The sequence below is a fragment of the Phalaenopsis equestris genome, unplaced genomic scaffold, assembly GCF_001263595.1.
Source record: "Phalaenopsis equestris unplaced genomic scaffold, ASM126359v1 Scaffold000026, whole genome shotgun sequence".
NCBI classification, from domain to species: domain Eukaryota; kingdom Viridiplantae; phylum Streptophyta; class Magnoliopsida; order Asparagales; family Orchidaceae; genus Phalaenopsis; species Phalaenopsis equestris.
Genome location: NW_018164468.1, coordinates 44,672 through 62,413, shown reverse-complemented (window position 1 = coordinate 62,413; position 17,742 = coordinate 44,672). Strand labels below are relative to the sequence as shown.

General features: G+C 36.1%; 2 protein-coding genes across 2 annotated transcripts in view; one reads left to right on the top strand and one right to left on the bottom strand.

Annotated features, from left to right (window-relative positions):
- Window positions 1-331, top strand: part of LOC110018611 (exopolygalacturonase-like) — a 2,421-nt gene extending 2,090 nt beyond the window's left edge. Inside the window, exon 3 of the mRNA XM_020715974.1 lies at window positions 296-331. Coding sequence (XP_020571633.1) covers window positions 296-331 — 36 coding nt within the window. The remainder of the gene's footprint in view (window positions 1-295) is intronic.
- A 15,473-nt stretch (window positions 332-15,804) lies between these two features.
- LOC110018610 (probable L-type lectin-domain containing receptor kinase S.7) lies at window positions 15,805-17,304 on the bottom strand. Its single transcript, XM_020715972.1, has one exon. It carries the CDS (start codon window positions 17,302-17,304, stop codon window positions 15,805-15,807), a length of 1,500 nt encoding a protein of 499 aa, XP_020571631.1.
- Between the last annotated feature and the right edge of the window lie 438 nt (window positions 17,305-17,742).

Sequence of the window (17,742 nt, the reverse complement as noted above, 5' to 3'; positions counted from 1 at the left end):
CGAACACGAGCCGTTCACAAACAAAGAGTCGTTTTGACAACCCTAATCACTTAGCCATAAGATGTTAAGGATTTGGGCAAGATTTAAAAATCATTTGACTCTAAATTAATAATTTTAATTCTATTTTCTTCATTAATACTTTTAATTAATTATAAATCTTTTTAGCATTAGTTTTCAGCCATTTGTTTGGTTGAGGAGAAAAGGTGTGAATATCTAATTTATTTGTTTCGTTTGAAGGAATAACCAATCAATTGAATAATGAAAACTTTATGTTAATCAGGTTTTTGTTTTTCAGGTTGTCATTGAGTTTGTGAATGGAATCATACAGTGAAGTGTGCATATGTTTTAATTTTCTCAGTAAAACAACTTCTTATGCACTGAGAAGTGCCATTTTGCTGCTTACATTTTTAGCTATACTAGGAGGCATTAGGGCTGTCAAAACGGCTCGTTGTTCGCGAACAGCCCGTGTTCGACTCATTCGCTATGTTAACAAGCCGAACACGAATACCACGAACAATACGAACAAATATTTGTTCATTCGTGTTCGACTTGTTTTGGCTCGAAATACTACTAATCAATTATATATTATATATTATATATAAATATATATATGATAAGTAGTATTTTTAAAAAATTATTTAAAATCACTAATGATCATGCCAATTTAGAAGAGTAAAGCCACACAACCTCAACTTTAGTTTTGATGCCATGCAACTCTAAACTCTTACAAGTCATTGAGAAGTCCTTGCAATCAATAGAATAGCTCATGTGATGTCTCTGACAATTCAAATGAGAAATCAAGCCTACTTTACAAGCAACACTCACAACAACAATAAAGTGAATAAAGAATCTTTCACCTTAACTATAACAAAGAAGTGTGTTGACTTATTTCATTTAAATGAGGATGAAATCACTTTCATACCCTAAGTATATAACTTTTACTCCTTTTAATGCATTTCTTATTTAAATTATGGTAGTAATATATAGATGAAAATAAGTACTCTTGGCAACCACTTCCAATTAATGTGCACACCACCATTTAAATGTCATTTAAAGCAAATTAAACATTTTAGATAGCTAAACTTATCAAATTCTCAATCATGAAATTTGAACTTAATAATTCATGTCACATTTAGAGAACCCAACCATTAGAATTTGATAGTTTATTCAACTCAATGCATGTAATAAAAAATCAAACTATAAAATGAAAATATGAAAAATTCTCAAAAGCATATAAATTCTTAAATCACTAATGATCATAAAATGCAATTTAACAAAAATTATAATGTGATAAAAAAATGGTGGGAGTCTAATCTATAGGTTAACTATTTAACTATCAACTTCTTATTCAAAGTTCACAAAACTTCAAAATAAAAATATTAGATATTTTTGACATAAATTAATTTAAAAAAAAAAACATGTTATAAAATTTATACTTATTTGCTCAAGTAAGGTGTGACCGAACTAATTTTAGTGAAGGTAATGATCTCAACTAGCGTCAAGTCAAAATGATAAAGAAAAGTCCTTATTAGAAAGCCATGACTCTTACATTAATAAATAGTCTAGAATTACATGTAAAATATGAATTTTATTTTACAAGAAAATGAATTTATTGAGGTTGAAAAATTATATCATATTTATTAATTTTCTCATGAAATTTTATATTTTATGTCTTATACTCACTACAAAATTAGAAGGAAACTTTAAATGGCTATCATTACACTTAATGATAAGGGAGGGATCATCAAATTACACGCCATCCACCGATGAAAATTTGAGCTTATTCAAGAATTAACTACTCTTGATTTATTATTCACTTGTCATCCCTGGCTGAGTCTCTGAGACCACAAATTCATTGATTTTTTTTAGCCTTGATCAATTGCTCAATCAGGTTCTGGAGATGTCAAAATTTTTCCGTATCATGGCCATAACCCCGATAGTATTTGCAGTACTTCCTCGTGTTCCGGAGAAACCCTCTTGCTCTTGTCTGTGGTGCTTACTTGAAGCGTTCCTTGCTTTGGATGGCATCCACAATTTCTGTCATCGACACCCTCAACAGAGTGGCCCAAGGGCCCACATATTCATCAAATGATCATTCATAGTGTTGAACTTGTCTTTCATAGTACTAAGTTGGTAGCTAGTCACGACTCCTTTCCTGACCTCCCTAATTGTTACTTTGATCAGACCCCCTATTGTCACGAGTGGGTTGGTTATCTTCGTATGACAGTAGAATGGGTAGCCTGGGGTTCTCTTTTAGTTACCCCCCCATTACTCTGTGGGATTCTCTCATGGGTTTGACTGTCTATCAGTTTTGGTTAGGGGATTTTCACCTTAGTGATGATGTGCTCATTGGCCATTTATAACAACTTGGTCAAATCCTAGGGCTCATGCAAACTGAGGTCCTTACAAAACCTCTCGGACCTTACATCCTGCTTCAGTACAGTCTGTGCCATGTCAGAGCATAGATCTTTCACCATTAGCATCTCCTTTTATAATTGTAGAATGTACAAATGCAAGCTCTCCTTAGATACTTATTTAAGCTACCATAAGGACTGCGCAAATTTCTTGGTTCTTCATGTGCTTGCAAATTGTGCTAAGAAAATTCTCCTAAAGTTCAAAAAGGTGTTGATGCTTCTGGTCAGAAGCAAGTTGAACCACCTCATGGTCGATGATTTGAAGGTGGTGAATAACATACAACATTTGAATGATTCTAAGTCCTTAAGTAGGAACATTGCTGACCCGAATGAGAAGATGTGGTTGTTAGGATCCACCAACTCTTATTGGCCTCCAAGATCAAGAGCATGAACTTCTCGGGGGGCTCCGCCCCTGAGATCTAGATAGAGAAGGTGTTCTCTAGTTGGCCTAGGGCCTTGGTGCCCCCAAAATGCTACCGCTTCACTTGTGTGGATTTGGCACTATCCTAGTATTGCCAATCTTTGACCCTCTCCATGCCATGGATCAACCTTTTGTAGTTGTGCATCGGCATAAACAACCCTCATAACCTTCGCGATTTGACCCAGCACTAGGTTCACTTTCTGGGTTCTCCCACTACATGAACTTTCCATAAAGTCTCTAGTACATTCTATTTTGGATATGTACCTTTGTAAATTTTCCTCTTGTTGATGTTGGTTTTGGGCTTCTTCTTATGACATGAATTCAAGCTCACCTCACCTTTTAGAATGTTGAATCTAAAATTGTTTGAGAGACGCACCTAAGAAATAGAGAACAATGGGAAGGAAAAGGGCAGAGAAAGCACAATAATGAATAGTAAAATTGTGTAAACTTTATTCATGAAATGATCCTCTATTTATAGAAATGGGGATGAGAAGATTACATTTGTACCCCTAAAGTTGGTATAGTAGGGGATATTTTGGGCAATATATTGTTATAAGATCAGGGACCTGAATTGACATCTGGTCAGCTTATGATCCCATCGATCATGGCCAACGGATTGACTGAGAGATGTTAGCCACTTTTCTAAGATCCATACGGCTCTTAACATCCGCCCGGCCTAAAGGAGGAGTTTTGTCGGATTTTTTGTGCAAGGTCCATCCTAGTGTCCCTTCTTCTAAGATCCATACGGCTCTTAACATCCGCCCGGCTTAAAGGAGTTTTGTCGGATTTTTTGTGCAAGGCCCATCCTAGTGTCCCTTTGGGAGGATTTGTTGACTTTCATCATGGATTTTGATCTCCCGACCACACTACAAAAATTAAGCATATTTATGTCGGCTTGATCAGATGCAAATCCAATGATATTTAAGGAATATTACCGTATTTGCGTCTGATCTATGTCTAATTTTTTCCACCGTTAATTCGAGGGCTAGTAATGTTTTTCTTCTCCAATTTATGTTCAAATTTTCTGACACAAATAATTTACGTCGGTTGTTACATCGTATTAGTGTCAAATTTATTTATTTGAAAGGTGTGCTTAAATTTGTGTCTAAAAATATCTGATGTTGAATATTATAGCTGATTGCCATGTCAATTTTATCAAAAGATATTCTAGAATGACGAAATATTTTTATTGATGTAGCGTCGGATTTGTGGTCGTGATTTTGCTTCTGAACAGACACAAATTCAACGCAAAAAATAATTTAGAATATCAATTATGTTTCCACAGCTTGTATAAAAATAAATTCCACATCACATATCACATTAACCATAGTCATATTAGAGACCAAATTTCTAAACAATATTATTGATAATAGGAATATACTGTTACAAATCATCTCGAATAAGAATAGTAAAGTTAATCCAAAAAATTCCACAACAAATGTTCAACATAATGATATATATATATATATATATAGACACACACACACTCCATCCTCCTCCTCCTCCTCCTGCAAGGATGTCATTGATTGCTTGCCCCAGCCATCTGCTAAGGTCTCTGTTATGTGCCCTATAGAGTCCTCGATTTTTTGTTGGCCTTCTAGTATCTGCTCGTGGAATTGGTGGATCTTTTCCTTCATTACAACAACCTGCCTGGCAAGAGCCTTTTGGTTTGGTTGTGAGGAGCTCGAGAACTAAGAACTAGACCATGGTAGAGCTCGGCCTCGAAGGATGCACCCTTCATTCGAAGGCCATAAATCCTCCTCTTCTTCCTCCCTGCCGCTCGGGCCCAAGATTCTCACTCAAACTGCACAGTTGTGGACTGACTACCACTGCTGTTGGCAGAAGTCTGGGCTTGAGTGGCCAAGTACCTCTCCCATAGCTGCTCTAACTCCTACAAAATGAAAACCAATGTTTAATTGACACTTCAAACAATTAGAGTCAAAATAAACTTTTAAATTAAGGGTTTTAATGTACAAAAACCCACTGGGAATGCTTTGAGATCCACTGCATAGTTTCTGAGTGCCGATGAGTTTGAATATGCAACTTCCTAACAAAGGGAGCACAACTCAACTCCCTAGCCTGTTTAGGATACAAAAATGGTTAACACTAAAAATTTACTCAAAAAATTGAATTAATGTTTAAATATGTCAAAAAATCTTAACAGATTTCTATCGTGCTCCGTATGTTGGACCGATCCATAAATATGGAGTATTGTTCCCTCGGCCGTTTTCATTGCCCAGTTTGCTTGTTTCATCTGCCTCTTCCTCTCATATTGAAGAGAGGTCCAAGTTGTGGTCAATTGACCCTAGAGCCTCTCACCAATCCAGGCAGACCTCTCGCCCCTCTAGTGAGCTGTCTTGAACATGTTGGCAAGGCAATAACTGCCACAAATCTCGAAGGTTCGATGGATCTGCTGATGGTGCTCTGGGAGCCAAGTGACAGACCATTGTAATGTAAAAAGTAACCAATGTGTTATTAAAAAAAAATCAAAATTTCAAATTTGATTCAAATTATATGATCGTACCTCAAACACTTTAAACCACAAGCCTCGAGTGGTTACATGTATCTGCTTCTATGCATCTAAAGCTCATCGTACTAGCTTCTGATAATCTCTGTGATGTAGGTGATAAGAGGCTTGTGAGGAATGTATCTACTTAAGAAACAAATTTGTTACAAACAATATATATAGTATGAAGAATAAACATAGTACAATGTTAAAAATACCTTATGAGTCTCCCTCTAGTAGTAACTATACCCTCAGAGGGGGTGGGAGTTGATGGGCCAGGCTCAAGAGGTGTTCCAGCAACAAGTGGGGAAGTAGATGCGAACACAACAGGCATAATAAGAGACGGGGCAACATCGGATGCTGGAGCAGGTGCCAAATGATGGTTAGAACAACTTGTTGTCAAAGATGAACCCAAAATTTACCTCAAATTATGCTTATGTAGTAACACTATGATTAGGCTCATAGGCAAGATCTAATAATCTCTGATCCATGATTTTGTTGGTTGTATTGTGAACCTATAGCAAATAGAGAGGTACAATTAGTGAAACTTTAAATGTGATGATCATATTACACACATGTGATTAGAAGTGTTCCTTATACATATGTGTAATCTAAACCATGTTGAAACTTATGTTTTGAACTTCTTGCATATCAAAAACTCATCATCCATGTCCATGTTGGAATACTCACATCAAGATGTCTCAATAAGTCAACAATCAGTGTCCTTGCACACGACTCTCTAAAGGGATCAAGCACCTGCTTTGACAGCACATGAAATGCAATAGGTAATAAGCACTGTATAAATACATGGTATTCATGACTCTTCATGCCAAATATCTTACTTGTTCCCAAGTCAAAATAGCGGCTCAAATTTGAAACATATCCAAAAGAAAACTTCAGAGAATTCACCCACTTAAAAACTGTCCTATTTGATCTGGTGTAAGAAAAAATGCAGCTTTGGAGAAACTTCAGAGAATTCACCCACTTAAAAATTGTCCTATTTGATCTGGTGTAAGAAAAAAATGCAGCTTTGGACTTTATTAATTTTCCTCCATTTATCTCTTGAAGCTCTAATGTCCTTCATTTGCAAGACTCTTTCATACCAATTCTAGCTCTTGCATTATCTTTTAGCTTACCCTTGATATCCATCCGAGTGTTGAAGATGATACCAAAAAAATTCTTCTTAATGTGTAGAAAACTGAGTAATGTCTAATCGTATTAATATTTCAGTACCGAAGATCTCATAATATATTGCACTAGTCCAATTGTACATGACACTGAAATCACGAAGACAAGTTGAAGCTAATTATGGTCTCTCAGTGATCTTTGGTATTTCACTGATCATCTGCAATATTTCAACTCTAGTAACCTTGGGGGTGGACTTGATCTCTTAACCTTGTTTTTTAAGAATGAATCTCTGTTTCTTCTAAATGGGTGATTTCGGTGAAGAAATCTTCAGGAGTTGAACCAACCACTTTTCCTATCTTGTTTCAAAGTAAATGCCTTCAACATATCCATGCAGTAAGGACAATCCAATTTCCTAGATGTGCTTCAACCAACTAGCATTCTATAGGATGGGAAATCCCTAATTTTCCATATAAGAGTCACTCTTTGTTGAAAATTCCATTTCATAACAATGTCATAGGTAAGCACACCTGTCTCCCATAACATGTGCATCTCTTCAATCAAATATTGTGAGTAGACACCAATTTGTCCCTTTGAGCTATGTGGACCTGGTATAATAACCGTAAAAAATAAGAACGACGGTCATGCATATATCTGGGGGCAAATTATATGACGTAATGATCACTGACCAACAAGATTACAGAGTTGCAGCCTAACTGTACGGGGTGAAGCCAGTTGCACATAACTCAAGTCTAACATTGTGTGCTTCAGCTGCAAAGTTTGGGTAAGTACAATTAAAATTTTTCTAGGCTTCACCATATGACAGATGACTCATCAAGTTAGCAGCAACGGATTCAGTACTGTGCCAAGTCATGTGAGGCTCTATATGTATGGAAGCGAACGATCTTTGAACTCGGGGTATGAGCAAAAAATAAAAGAGACTCTTGTATGGAATTTTTTTTCTTCTGATTTTTACTCTTTCACCCCCTTTATTTGAATTTATCTGCACCAAAAAAATGGTAGTTTTTCTCAACTATTTCAGCCCTGCAATATATCATGCAACCATTAACACAACATTAATTGATCTTCTGACATTATAACCCTAACTTTGAAACCAACATTTTTGTTGTGTACAAGTCATTTGGTACTAAATTTTTTGCATTTCTTCTCTTTTACTAATGTTGTTACCTGATTGAATGTTTCTCTGGGCATGTTAAAATCAGATTTAATGGTCAACAATCTTTACACCACTTATAACATTGTATGTGTCATGGAACCATCCCTTTAAGATTGTTATGCAGCGTTCAATAAGTCATATAATCATTGTTATTTGTTAATGTTTGGTGTTTCAGATTCGTGTTGAACTATCTCAACAAATTGAGCTCTTTGAGCATCATGAACCATTTCTTCATATATGTTAGGATCAATTCCTCTGCAAGAGATGCATAACTTGTCGAAGCACCTCCTTGTTCAAACTGAACTTCTAGTTCCTGCTTACCAAATGTAGTCCAGTATAAATAAATTGGCTTGAATCCTCTACGGTAAAGATCAAACTTAACTTCCTCGATTGGTAAGAACACTTGATTTTTGTGCTTTGCACAAGGACACCAAAATGTACCCTTCGAACGATAAATTGGTAGTTGTGATGCCCCTGCACAAATTCATCAACACTGTTCAAGAACTCATATGTGAGTCATTTTCATTTCTGATATAATCTGTTATACATTCAAACTCTCAAATTATGAATATTCATCTACAACCTAGATGCACAAAATAAAAATGAAAAGCTTGGGTGATATAAATATGAAAATTTAAGTTTGTCAAAATTTCATTATTCTACTATATTAAGATCATTTTAATGCAACATGCACAAATCCTTTTAGGATTATCTCTACCTTTCTTAAAATATGTCAAATTTGAAACATCTACTCTCCTAGTTGGGTAATTAGTAAGTCAATGTTTGATGTGACGAAACAAATCAAAGGCGACACTCTCTGATCTTGTATGTCATTGGAGCTACTCCATTCATTTCATGGATATATTCATTTCAAAATTTGTCTCTTAATGTAAAGCCATTCATCCACCTTAACATAAGTTTAAATTAAGTTACATTTATGCTTTTTTTTTATAGGCTAACATTTCACGTCATAAAGCATTGGAGGCCTCACCGCCGTCTGATAAATTTTATTTTCAAGTATAGGTCTTATGTATTCCTTCACTTCAACCATCTGTCCTGAATTTTACTAATAACATCCCCATCAATACTTGATTCTACATAAGCATTGGGTAACTCAAAAAGCCTAGAGTTCTAACCTTTCAAGCTTGACCTTTCCTTTCAACTCACTCTTACAATTTACATTAACATAACCTAAACTTAAAATGACAAGAAATAGTGTTAAAACTTTAATAAACTTAGATTAACCACATAAAATCATCTAAACACTAACCAAACAATCCCATTAGTATATTCAATCCCAAGCATAAACTCAAGCAAAACTAAATAATTTAAAATTCGACAAACTTAATTTAAAACCCATAAATGAATTTACGCTAAAATAACATAAACTAAAAAAAACTACTTAAAATCAAATCCTAATTAAACAACATTCAACTTAAAACTAATTCTAAATCTACATTAATCTAAACCTAATCTTAAGCTAAACTTAAATTATACATAAATATATTTCAAATGTAAATTATTAACAAAACTAATTAAATCCAAGATTAAATGACTCAAGCAAAAAACACTCAATGAATCAATCATAGTTCATGCCAACCTCAAAACCAACTCAAATCTCACACAATCCTGTTTTGATACAAAGCTAACACTTAATGCTTATGTATATAAATAGTAAGATTGTAATGCATACCACTCATTACATATGCATATATATACACATATCCAACACCTGATCTTATGTATATACATTCTTAACACCTAAACTTCAAATGTTACATGCATACCACCTAAATCTAATACATATACATTCCTAACACCTAAACCTCAAATGTTATATGCATACCACAATTTTTAAAAAGAAAAAGTGGAGTGAAGTTAGCTTTCTCAATCATCTCACATGCGGCGAAGGGCTAGAGTCGCAACGAGGTTTTAGTGGCGAGAGGGAGGTACAGCAACCGACGATAGTGAGGTTCGGCGTTCGGCGACGGGGAGAAGGATGAGAGGAGTTGCTAGCAATTTCAGTGTCACGGGAGGGATGAGAGGAGATGGAAGACGTGGTGCGCGAGGAAGAAAATGAATTGGAAGGCGCGGAATAGCTTTTTAAGGTCTATTGCATCGAATTTATCGTCTTCTTTGCATCAGATTTTTTGGTTCTTTTTAGTAAGGCTTTTGCATCGATTTATTTGATGCAAATCCCACGCAAACAGGGTCACAACAATAATGTTTATTTTGTAGTTGTTTGTGTCGAATGTTATGACGTAAACCTGACACAGATTCTGATGCAAATAGAATAAACATTTTTAACCTCAAATCAGTTGAAAAATCCGACGCAAAATATGCATCTTAAATTTCCGACGCTAATTCAAAGCTCTCCTATATTTCCAGTAGGAGTCGGGCAGGTAAATGACGACTCTCGAACTACCCCTTGTGGTTCAAGCTCCCCACATCATCTTCTCCACTGACTGTTGGATTTCTTTGACATTCATGCTAACAAATTTTATACTTACAAACATAATTGTTGAATCCATACTCCTTTTATTTGATTTTGTGATTCACATTTTATTTGATTTTATTATGCATAGGCACTATAGGCTCTTCATTTGTAATTAATTTATAAACCTTAAGGACTAACAAGGAAACCTGCATGTTTCTCCTTTTATTGTTGCCCTTTGTGCATGTATTCAAAGCAATGATTAGGTTTTTCATTATGTACTAATTATACTCATTTATAATGTTTACAGCTTCATGAATTAATTTATATATCATGTAACCTACATTTCATGCAGCCAGCTTCAAGGGTGAAGATAGACAACGTGAGGTTCCAAAACATAAGAGGAACTTCAGCTACTGATGTTGCCATCAGCCTAGTCTGCAGCTCCCTAGTTCCCTGCGACCACATAACCCTAGAGAATATTGACCTGAGGCCTCTCCCTCCAACTCCAGGTCTCATCCCCACCGTCCCCTTGACCGCTTGCGCGCACGTTGGCATCGCGAAAGCCGTAGGATTCGTATTCCCTCCCCCTTGCTTCTAACATAAATTTTCAACATACATGTCTGACTATCTATGTTGGTACATTTTATGAGAGAAAGTGGGTAGGTCAAAATTACATTTTTTGAATAAATTTTGACTGCCAGACAATTTTCTGATATATTCTGTTGGAGGAGCATCATCTTCATGAAAATTTGGACGTTCAGAATAAAGGAAATGATGCAGGGCAATACTTAATGGATTGCTCAATGTATTATTTTGGATATTTTATGCGTTCTTATTTTTGTGAGGAAGAGGATGATCAAAAGTGTATTTTTTGTCTTCTTATCTGACAATTTTGGCTGACTTTTGACTTCCCTCCACTTTGTCTTTCCCTGAGACCTTCTCAATCTCAGCTTCCGCATCACCATTTGCAGAAGCAAGAAGCTGAAAGCTAATCAAGAGGAGAAAGATGAGAAAGAGGGAGGAGCTATGAGTGGCTGAGCTCATCTCTAGCTTTGATCATTCAGAAATCATCTATCTATCTCATGGAGGAGAAGAGCAAACATGAGCTCATGAAAAAGAAATGTGAGATTTTGAAAGAATTTTTCACCAAAGTTTGGTTGTGTGTGAAGATGAGAGATGTAGAACAAAAGGCTTTAATGCTACTCCAAGGAATCCCTGACTTCTGGCAGTTGAGAGAAGTAATGGCCTTTGCAGTCCTTAAGCAGAAGACAGGCCTTTCTTTTTAAATAATTGTTTGGTATTTTTTCAGTCTTTACTACTTATGTTGGTTGGAATTTCACCAAATTTGCTGAAAGTTTTGAACCTTTTTGTTCTCCCTTCGAGAAATTATTAGATGAGACTATAAATGATGATTCTGTTAACTACTAGAAATTTTTTGGAATAATTGTTTTTTAAGAGAAGTTTTTGAGTGGGATTTAAGAAAATTCAAAATTTGATGAAGATGAAGACTTGCAGAAAGGTTAAGATTCAATTGTAGCAAATATATGTGAAGAAGGCAGATTTGTTTTACTTCAGTTGCTTCCCTCTCAAGAAGTTAATAAACAACAGTGTTTGGCTTCCTACCAAGCATCAATGATGAAGAGAGAGAGAGAGAGAGAGAGAGAGAGAGAGAGTTGTATACTTTTTGAGTGAGTTGTATACCTTGTGAGTGGATCCTTGTACCCACTCACTAAACCCCTTGTACCTCTCTTTATATATATGTATGTATGTATATATATATATATAGAGAGAGAGAGAGAGAGAGAGAGAGTTGTATACTTTTTGAGTGAGTTGTATACCTTGTGAGTGTATCTTTGTACCCACTCACTAAACCCCTTGTACCTCTCTTTAATTAATGTACTTGCCCTCGGGCTTTCAATATATATATATATATATATATATATATAGAGAGAGAGAGAGAGAGAGAGAGAGAGAGAGAGAGAGAGAGACAAAGCTTATTATTTGTTTACTAAAGTGCCAACCTAAACATGATCACATGTTTACTTTTTTACTCTTCTAACAAAAAGTCATTATATATATATATTAAGACACACATCAAAGCTGAGAGCTAATTTAAGGTGAAGGAAACCTGAGGAGAAATTACACCAAACCCGAAGATTTGATTTGATTGATGTTTTTATTGAAGTTTTTATAATTTTTTATTCAATTAATTACAGTTTGATTTTCATTTAAATTTTTTGATCTAGTGTCAAATTTAAGGTTTTCACCATTCACATTTAAAAGAAGTTATTATTTTTTAGTCATCTGAATGCGCTCTTGATGAATATCATTCAATTACTGGAAATTTTGTCCCTACGTAAAAAAATTATAAGATATTTTAAAAACATAAAAAATTCACAATAATTTGAATATAATAGTTTTTGACCACTTTTTTTTGGTCACAAAGGACTTGCACGGACATCACCTCATGGTCTGACACTATGAAATTGGCTAAAAGGGAACCCTGCCCATTTTTTGTCTGACATGGCCACACTAGGCCTGGGTGTGACCATGCCCCAAAGTACCTCGACTTGGTCACTCCAGCCATGGGTGTGACCACTCCCAGGCAAGCTGAGTCAGTGATCCATGGAGTTTATCTCTGGATTTGGTTACGAATCGTCGTACCCTTTCACTGGTAGCATTCTGTGGCTCTCTAATCGTTGGGTTGATCTCCGTCGTCAGCCCTCCGCCTCATCAGACGACTTCAAAGGGTCCTGCCACTGCCTTCCAAACCTATAAAAGGTGTCTCCAACATAAGGAATGTGACGATTTGGGCACTACTAGCAGAGGAAGAAGAAATGCAGAGGGAGAAGAAGAAGGGAAGCAACTCTTCGACAAGTCTCCTCTCCTCTCGGTATTGTCCTTCTTTCCTTAATTTAAGAATTTTTATTTAAAAGTCTAAAAGCTAGGTTAATCAACTCAAAGGCCTTGGATTAGGCTTGGCTTTGGGCTCGACTTGGGTCTACCTAAACCCAGCCTAATCCAAACTCACATAAACAAACCTAACCCAAACCCTAGACCAAACCCATCCAAGGTCTGGCCCAAACCTAACCTAAACTAGGTCTAGCCCAAACCTAACTCAAACCATAAACCTAACCCAACCTAGGTCTAGCCTAAACCCAACCCAACCCGGGTCAACCAGCTCAATCCAGGTCAAAACCAATTCAAACCTTAGTTAACCTGGGTCAACCAAGCTTAATCCAGGTCAAACCCAAACCAAACCTAACATAACTCGGGTCAACCCAACTTAGCCCAAATCAAACCTAAATCAAATTTAACTCAAAATGGGTCAACCAAGCTTAACCTGGGACAAAATCTAACAATATCCATCTTAACTCGAGCTAGCTTAGGTTCAGCCTAGGCTCAAGCCACCCAACTTATACACCGTCTTAGCTCAATCCTGAGCTAACTTAAGTTGAAAACTTAGCTCAACTCAGCTTGACCCTAGCCCAAGTCTAATCCAAGGCTAAGTGTTACTTTGTATGTGTTAACCCATATGTTATTTCATATTTAATATGTCGTTTCATGCTCATGTTTCATTTCATGTGTTACTTCATATTCAAAAACTCATATTTTACTTCATGTTAAAAAGTTCATATGTTATTTTATGTTAAATAAATAAATAAATACAAAAAATAAAAAAAAAGATCGTAACTTCTCAGTTTTCTCCTCAAACACAAGAAAATTAAACTTCAAACAAAAACAAAATACAAAACTTTAAAAAAACTCTAATTTCTCAAACATAAATGGAAAATCTAGGAACCCAACAAGATGTTAATTTAAATATTGAACTTCAAATAAACAACTAAAACACACCAAAATAAAGAACAAGAACAAAACCTAAGTAGATTTGATAAAAACTCTAGGCTAGCTAACTTAAACACCAAACCATGGGCCACAAACTTTCCCTAGGTTATTTTGAGCCTAGAAGCGTAGGTTAGTTTAATTATCTGGTAAGTGCTAAGGACTAGGACATGGGAAATAACAAACCTATCCTTTGAGACTAGAGTGAATACCTTAAAATGAAGTAACCAATGGTTACTAACAAAAGTATTTTAGACAATTTTGAAACTATGAATCATCCATGCTCTGGCATTTAAGGGAGATTTTTGGTTATGAAGCTTGTCATGGCTGACGGATACCAACAATCCCGGCATGACAGAAAGCCACATGCATTTGACCAGAAATGTTATTCCCAAAATTTTGGTTAGTTAGCTGATAAAATTTCTTATAAATTCTAAGATTTTATTTTCTATCAAAATTTTTTTTCCTGACTATCTCTATCCTTAGCTTAGTGTTCCTAATCACTCTTGTCAGTCAAATCCAACATCCCTAATCTATCTTCTGACTTCACCTAGTCAATTCCAATTCATCAAATCTTTTAAATCTATTTCTACATCTCGAGCCTTTCCCATGAAATGTCACTAAAAGCCTAAATACTCTCAAATAGACTCCCCTTCCGATCATGAAAGTTCGATCTTTGGTAACCTAACTTGTCATATAAATTGAGAGGCTTTCTTTAGGGCTCACAGCTCTAAAGATGTAATTAACTATGAAAGCTTGCCTTTGTAGGAATGGGACCCCAGAGAAATAAACCTTATAATACACTCGTAAGGTAATATCTTGAAACCAGCAACATCAAAGGCAAGTGTGCAATGGTTATCAACAATGAGTTATTTAACATAGAGTAGACTATGGGATAGATTAGGAACAAGTAATAGTTGTTGGAGGCAAAGCTCACTGAATGGAGTTGGTAGAAAACCTTATTTGATTTGTGTAATGGGGGACTGTGTCATGGTGCTTGATCTCAAAGTAAGGTTGTGTAGTTCATTTCTTAATTGAATAACCCAAGATCTTTTAGAGGCCCGAAACCTCTTTTCCAAAGTTTTCCATATCTCAAGAGTAGTGTTTAAATGGAGTATGTAGGAGAGAATTGATGGTGAGATGGTAGAAACGATTGTTGCAGCCATGTTTCTACATGTGTCAGGTGGCATAAGCTTGATTTTCTTTCACTATTTCATTATCATCTGCAACAATTTTGGAAGGAGGGGAGGTTTAGGTATTCAAGAATGAGTCAAACTCATTTACATTAAGCAATTTTGATATCTAGTCTTTCCATATGGGATAGTTTTCTCGAGTTAGACAAGTTTCTGTCATATTTCTAATTTGATTCATCAAGAATTTAAGAGTGTTTGGAACACTTATCTCTTTAAATTTGTTGTAAGACATTGGTGCTTGTTGGTTTTCTTGATCGGTTGTGATGGAATTTGAATCCATTTGGAGCGATGAGGCTGAGGCTCTGATATCAACTTGAAGAAGATAAAAGTAGAAGATAAATGGAAATGAAGTCTTAAAAAAGATACGTACACTTTTCTTATTACACTCACATACTTAATACTTCATGTCTTGTATATATAAACTCAAGGAATGGCAATTAAGGAAGAATAACGAAGGGCATAAAAGTAAAATTACAACTAATACTCTGATCATAAAAGTCCTTTTCCTAATCCCTAACCCTAATCCATCCTCCGGCTTATTTTCAGGAAAAAGATGCGGCCACGAGACCAGGAGTGCACCAGAGGAAGAGAAACGCTCGATATAATAGCAGAGAAGGTTCTGCGTTCACTTTGACCTCATTCATTTACTTCAATTACGAGACAATGTCTGTCATCTTCAACCTCTCCCTCAAGTTAAAAGTACTTTCAGTACCTCCGCCATTGAAGGCCTCTTAGCAATTTCTTCATCCATACACTCCAGACCCACTGTTAGAAGCCTCAGCATCTCTTCCTCATTGTAATTTCCAACCAAGTTCTCATCCGCAGCTTCAACAAGTCTGTCTTCCAATTTCAGCTTCCTGAGTTTTCCAATAAAATCCATGTATCCCTCAGTCCTCCTACAGCAAAGCCCAAGCACAAATGAACCAAATAAAAAAACATCAATTTTCGGTGTTGCCCATTCATTATGCTGAAATGGTAATTTATTTTGGCAACGTAATGACAGGCCAAAGTCTGCTAATTTTGGATTCAATTCAGCATCCAGCAAAACCTTTTCTTCTTTGATATCTGAGTGAATCACAGATGGATTACATTCATGGTGAAGATACACTAAAGCTTTAGCAATTCCTACAACAATATTGAATCTATGTGGCCATAAGAGAAATTTGCCAGTTGAAAGAAGATCAAAGAGGCTTCTGTTGGGCATATAGTCATATACAAGCAATGGTTCATTTGGGTTTTCATTACACCATCCCCTGAGCTCTAGTATGTTTTGATGACGAAGAGAATGGATTGTTCTGACCTCTGTTTCATAGCATTTCTTACTGGAGAAGTTCGTGTTGAATCTTCTTACTGCGTACGTATTGATTGATCCAGGAAATGAAGCTCTGTAGACTGAAGCCACTATTCCTTCTCCCAGCAGCTCTGATTGGTGAAAAAAATTGGTTGCAGAGCTTAGTTCACTGTATGTGAACCTGCGAAATTGAACTAAAAGGCTAGAGATGGAAGAATCCTGATATGGGTTTGGAGTAGTATCTTCCTTGTCTTTGAATATTTTCTTAAAATAAGACCAGAAAGCTGAAAACAAGGAAATCACGGCAAGCACAGGTGTATATGACGCAAGAACAATGTCTTTGTTCCCGTAAAACTCAAATTGAGAAGTATCAGAACTGATGATTTGAAAGCTCCAGTCTTTTATTTCCAGATTGGTGCCATTTCGATTCTGCGTGGATGCTGAGAAACCAAAATTGGATTTTGCAGAGAGGATAGGCTTCTTGATTCGATTTATATGGTGAAGAAGCTGCCGGATGGTCAGATATTTGTTTCTTCTGTGGTGAATGACACCAGGTGTATCCAGAACTCCATTCTTGAACATTAAAATATAATTTGAAATAAACAGAGGAGCAAACTCCACTGCAAGAACTGGTTCTGTGCCGAAGGAAACAGTGGAGTTTGCTTTCGTTTCATGGAATGGAACTCTGAGGAAGAAGACGACGGCTGCCATTGTAGAGAGCTGCCTAGATTCGTTCATGAGTAGGAAGCTTCCGATGAATGTGATGTTCTTAACAAAGAAGGGAGGAGCATAGTCGTCTCTGTCTTGGAGCGAACTTATAGGGCAACGGAGGAGGATGACACAGAGAAACAGAATGAGGATGGAGTAAGTTCTCTCTTGTTTCATTGAGGACGCCATTTCTTTTGGAAGATAAGAGATGGAGATGAGAGGATTTCTTTGGGGTGGAGGGACTTGCGGGTTATCGGAATAGATTGAGAATGGGCGGCAAAAAATAAGAGGCGCTGTCCCAGAAGAAAATGCAAATTGAAGGCTTGCTATATAAAAAAAAAAACACTTCATTTTTCACTGGAAGAAATCACTAAGAAGTTGGAATTGATCACTCTGAAAGAATTGGAAGTTCTTGATCAAATAACACTAAGTTTGATCCCACTTCCACTTTTCTCTTATGTTAATTTCAACATTGTGAATAAGAAGACATTTGTTGATCTCATGGCAGCATTAAAAAATAATGTATGACAAGCCTTCAGCTTATAATAAAGTCCTTTTGATGAGAAGGTTATCGAATATTAAGATGGAGGAGGGTAGCTCAGTGGTTGAACACTTTAATAACTTCAA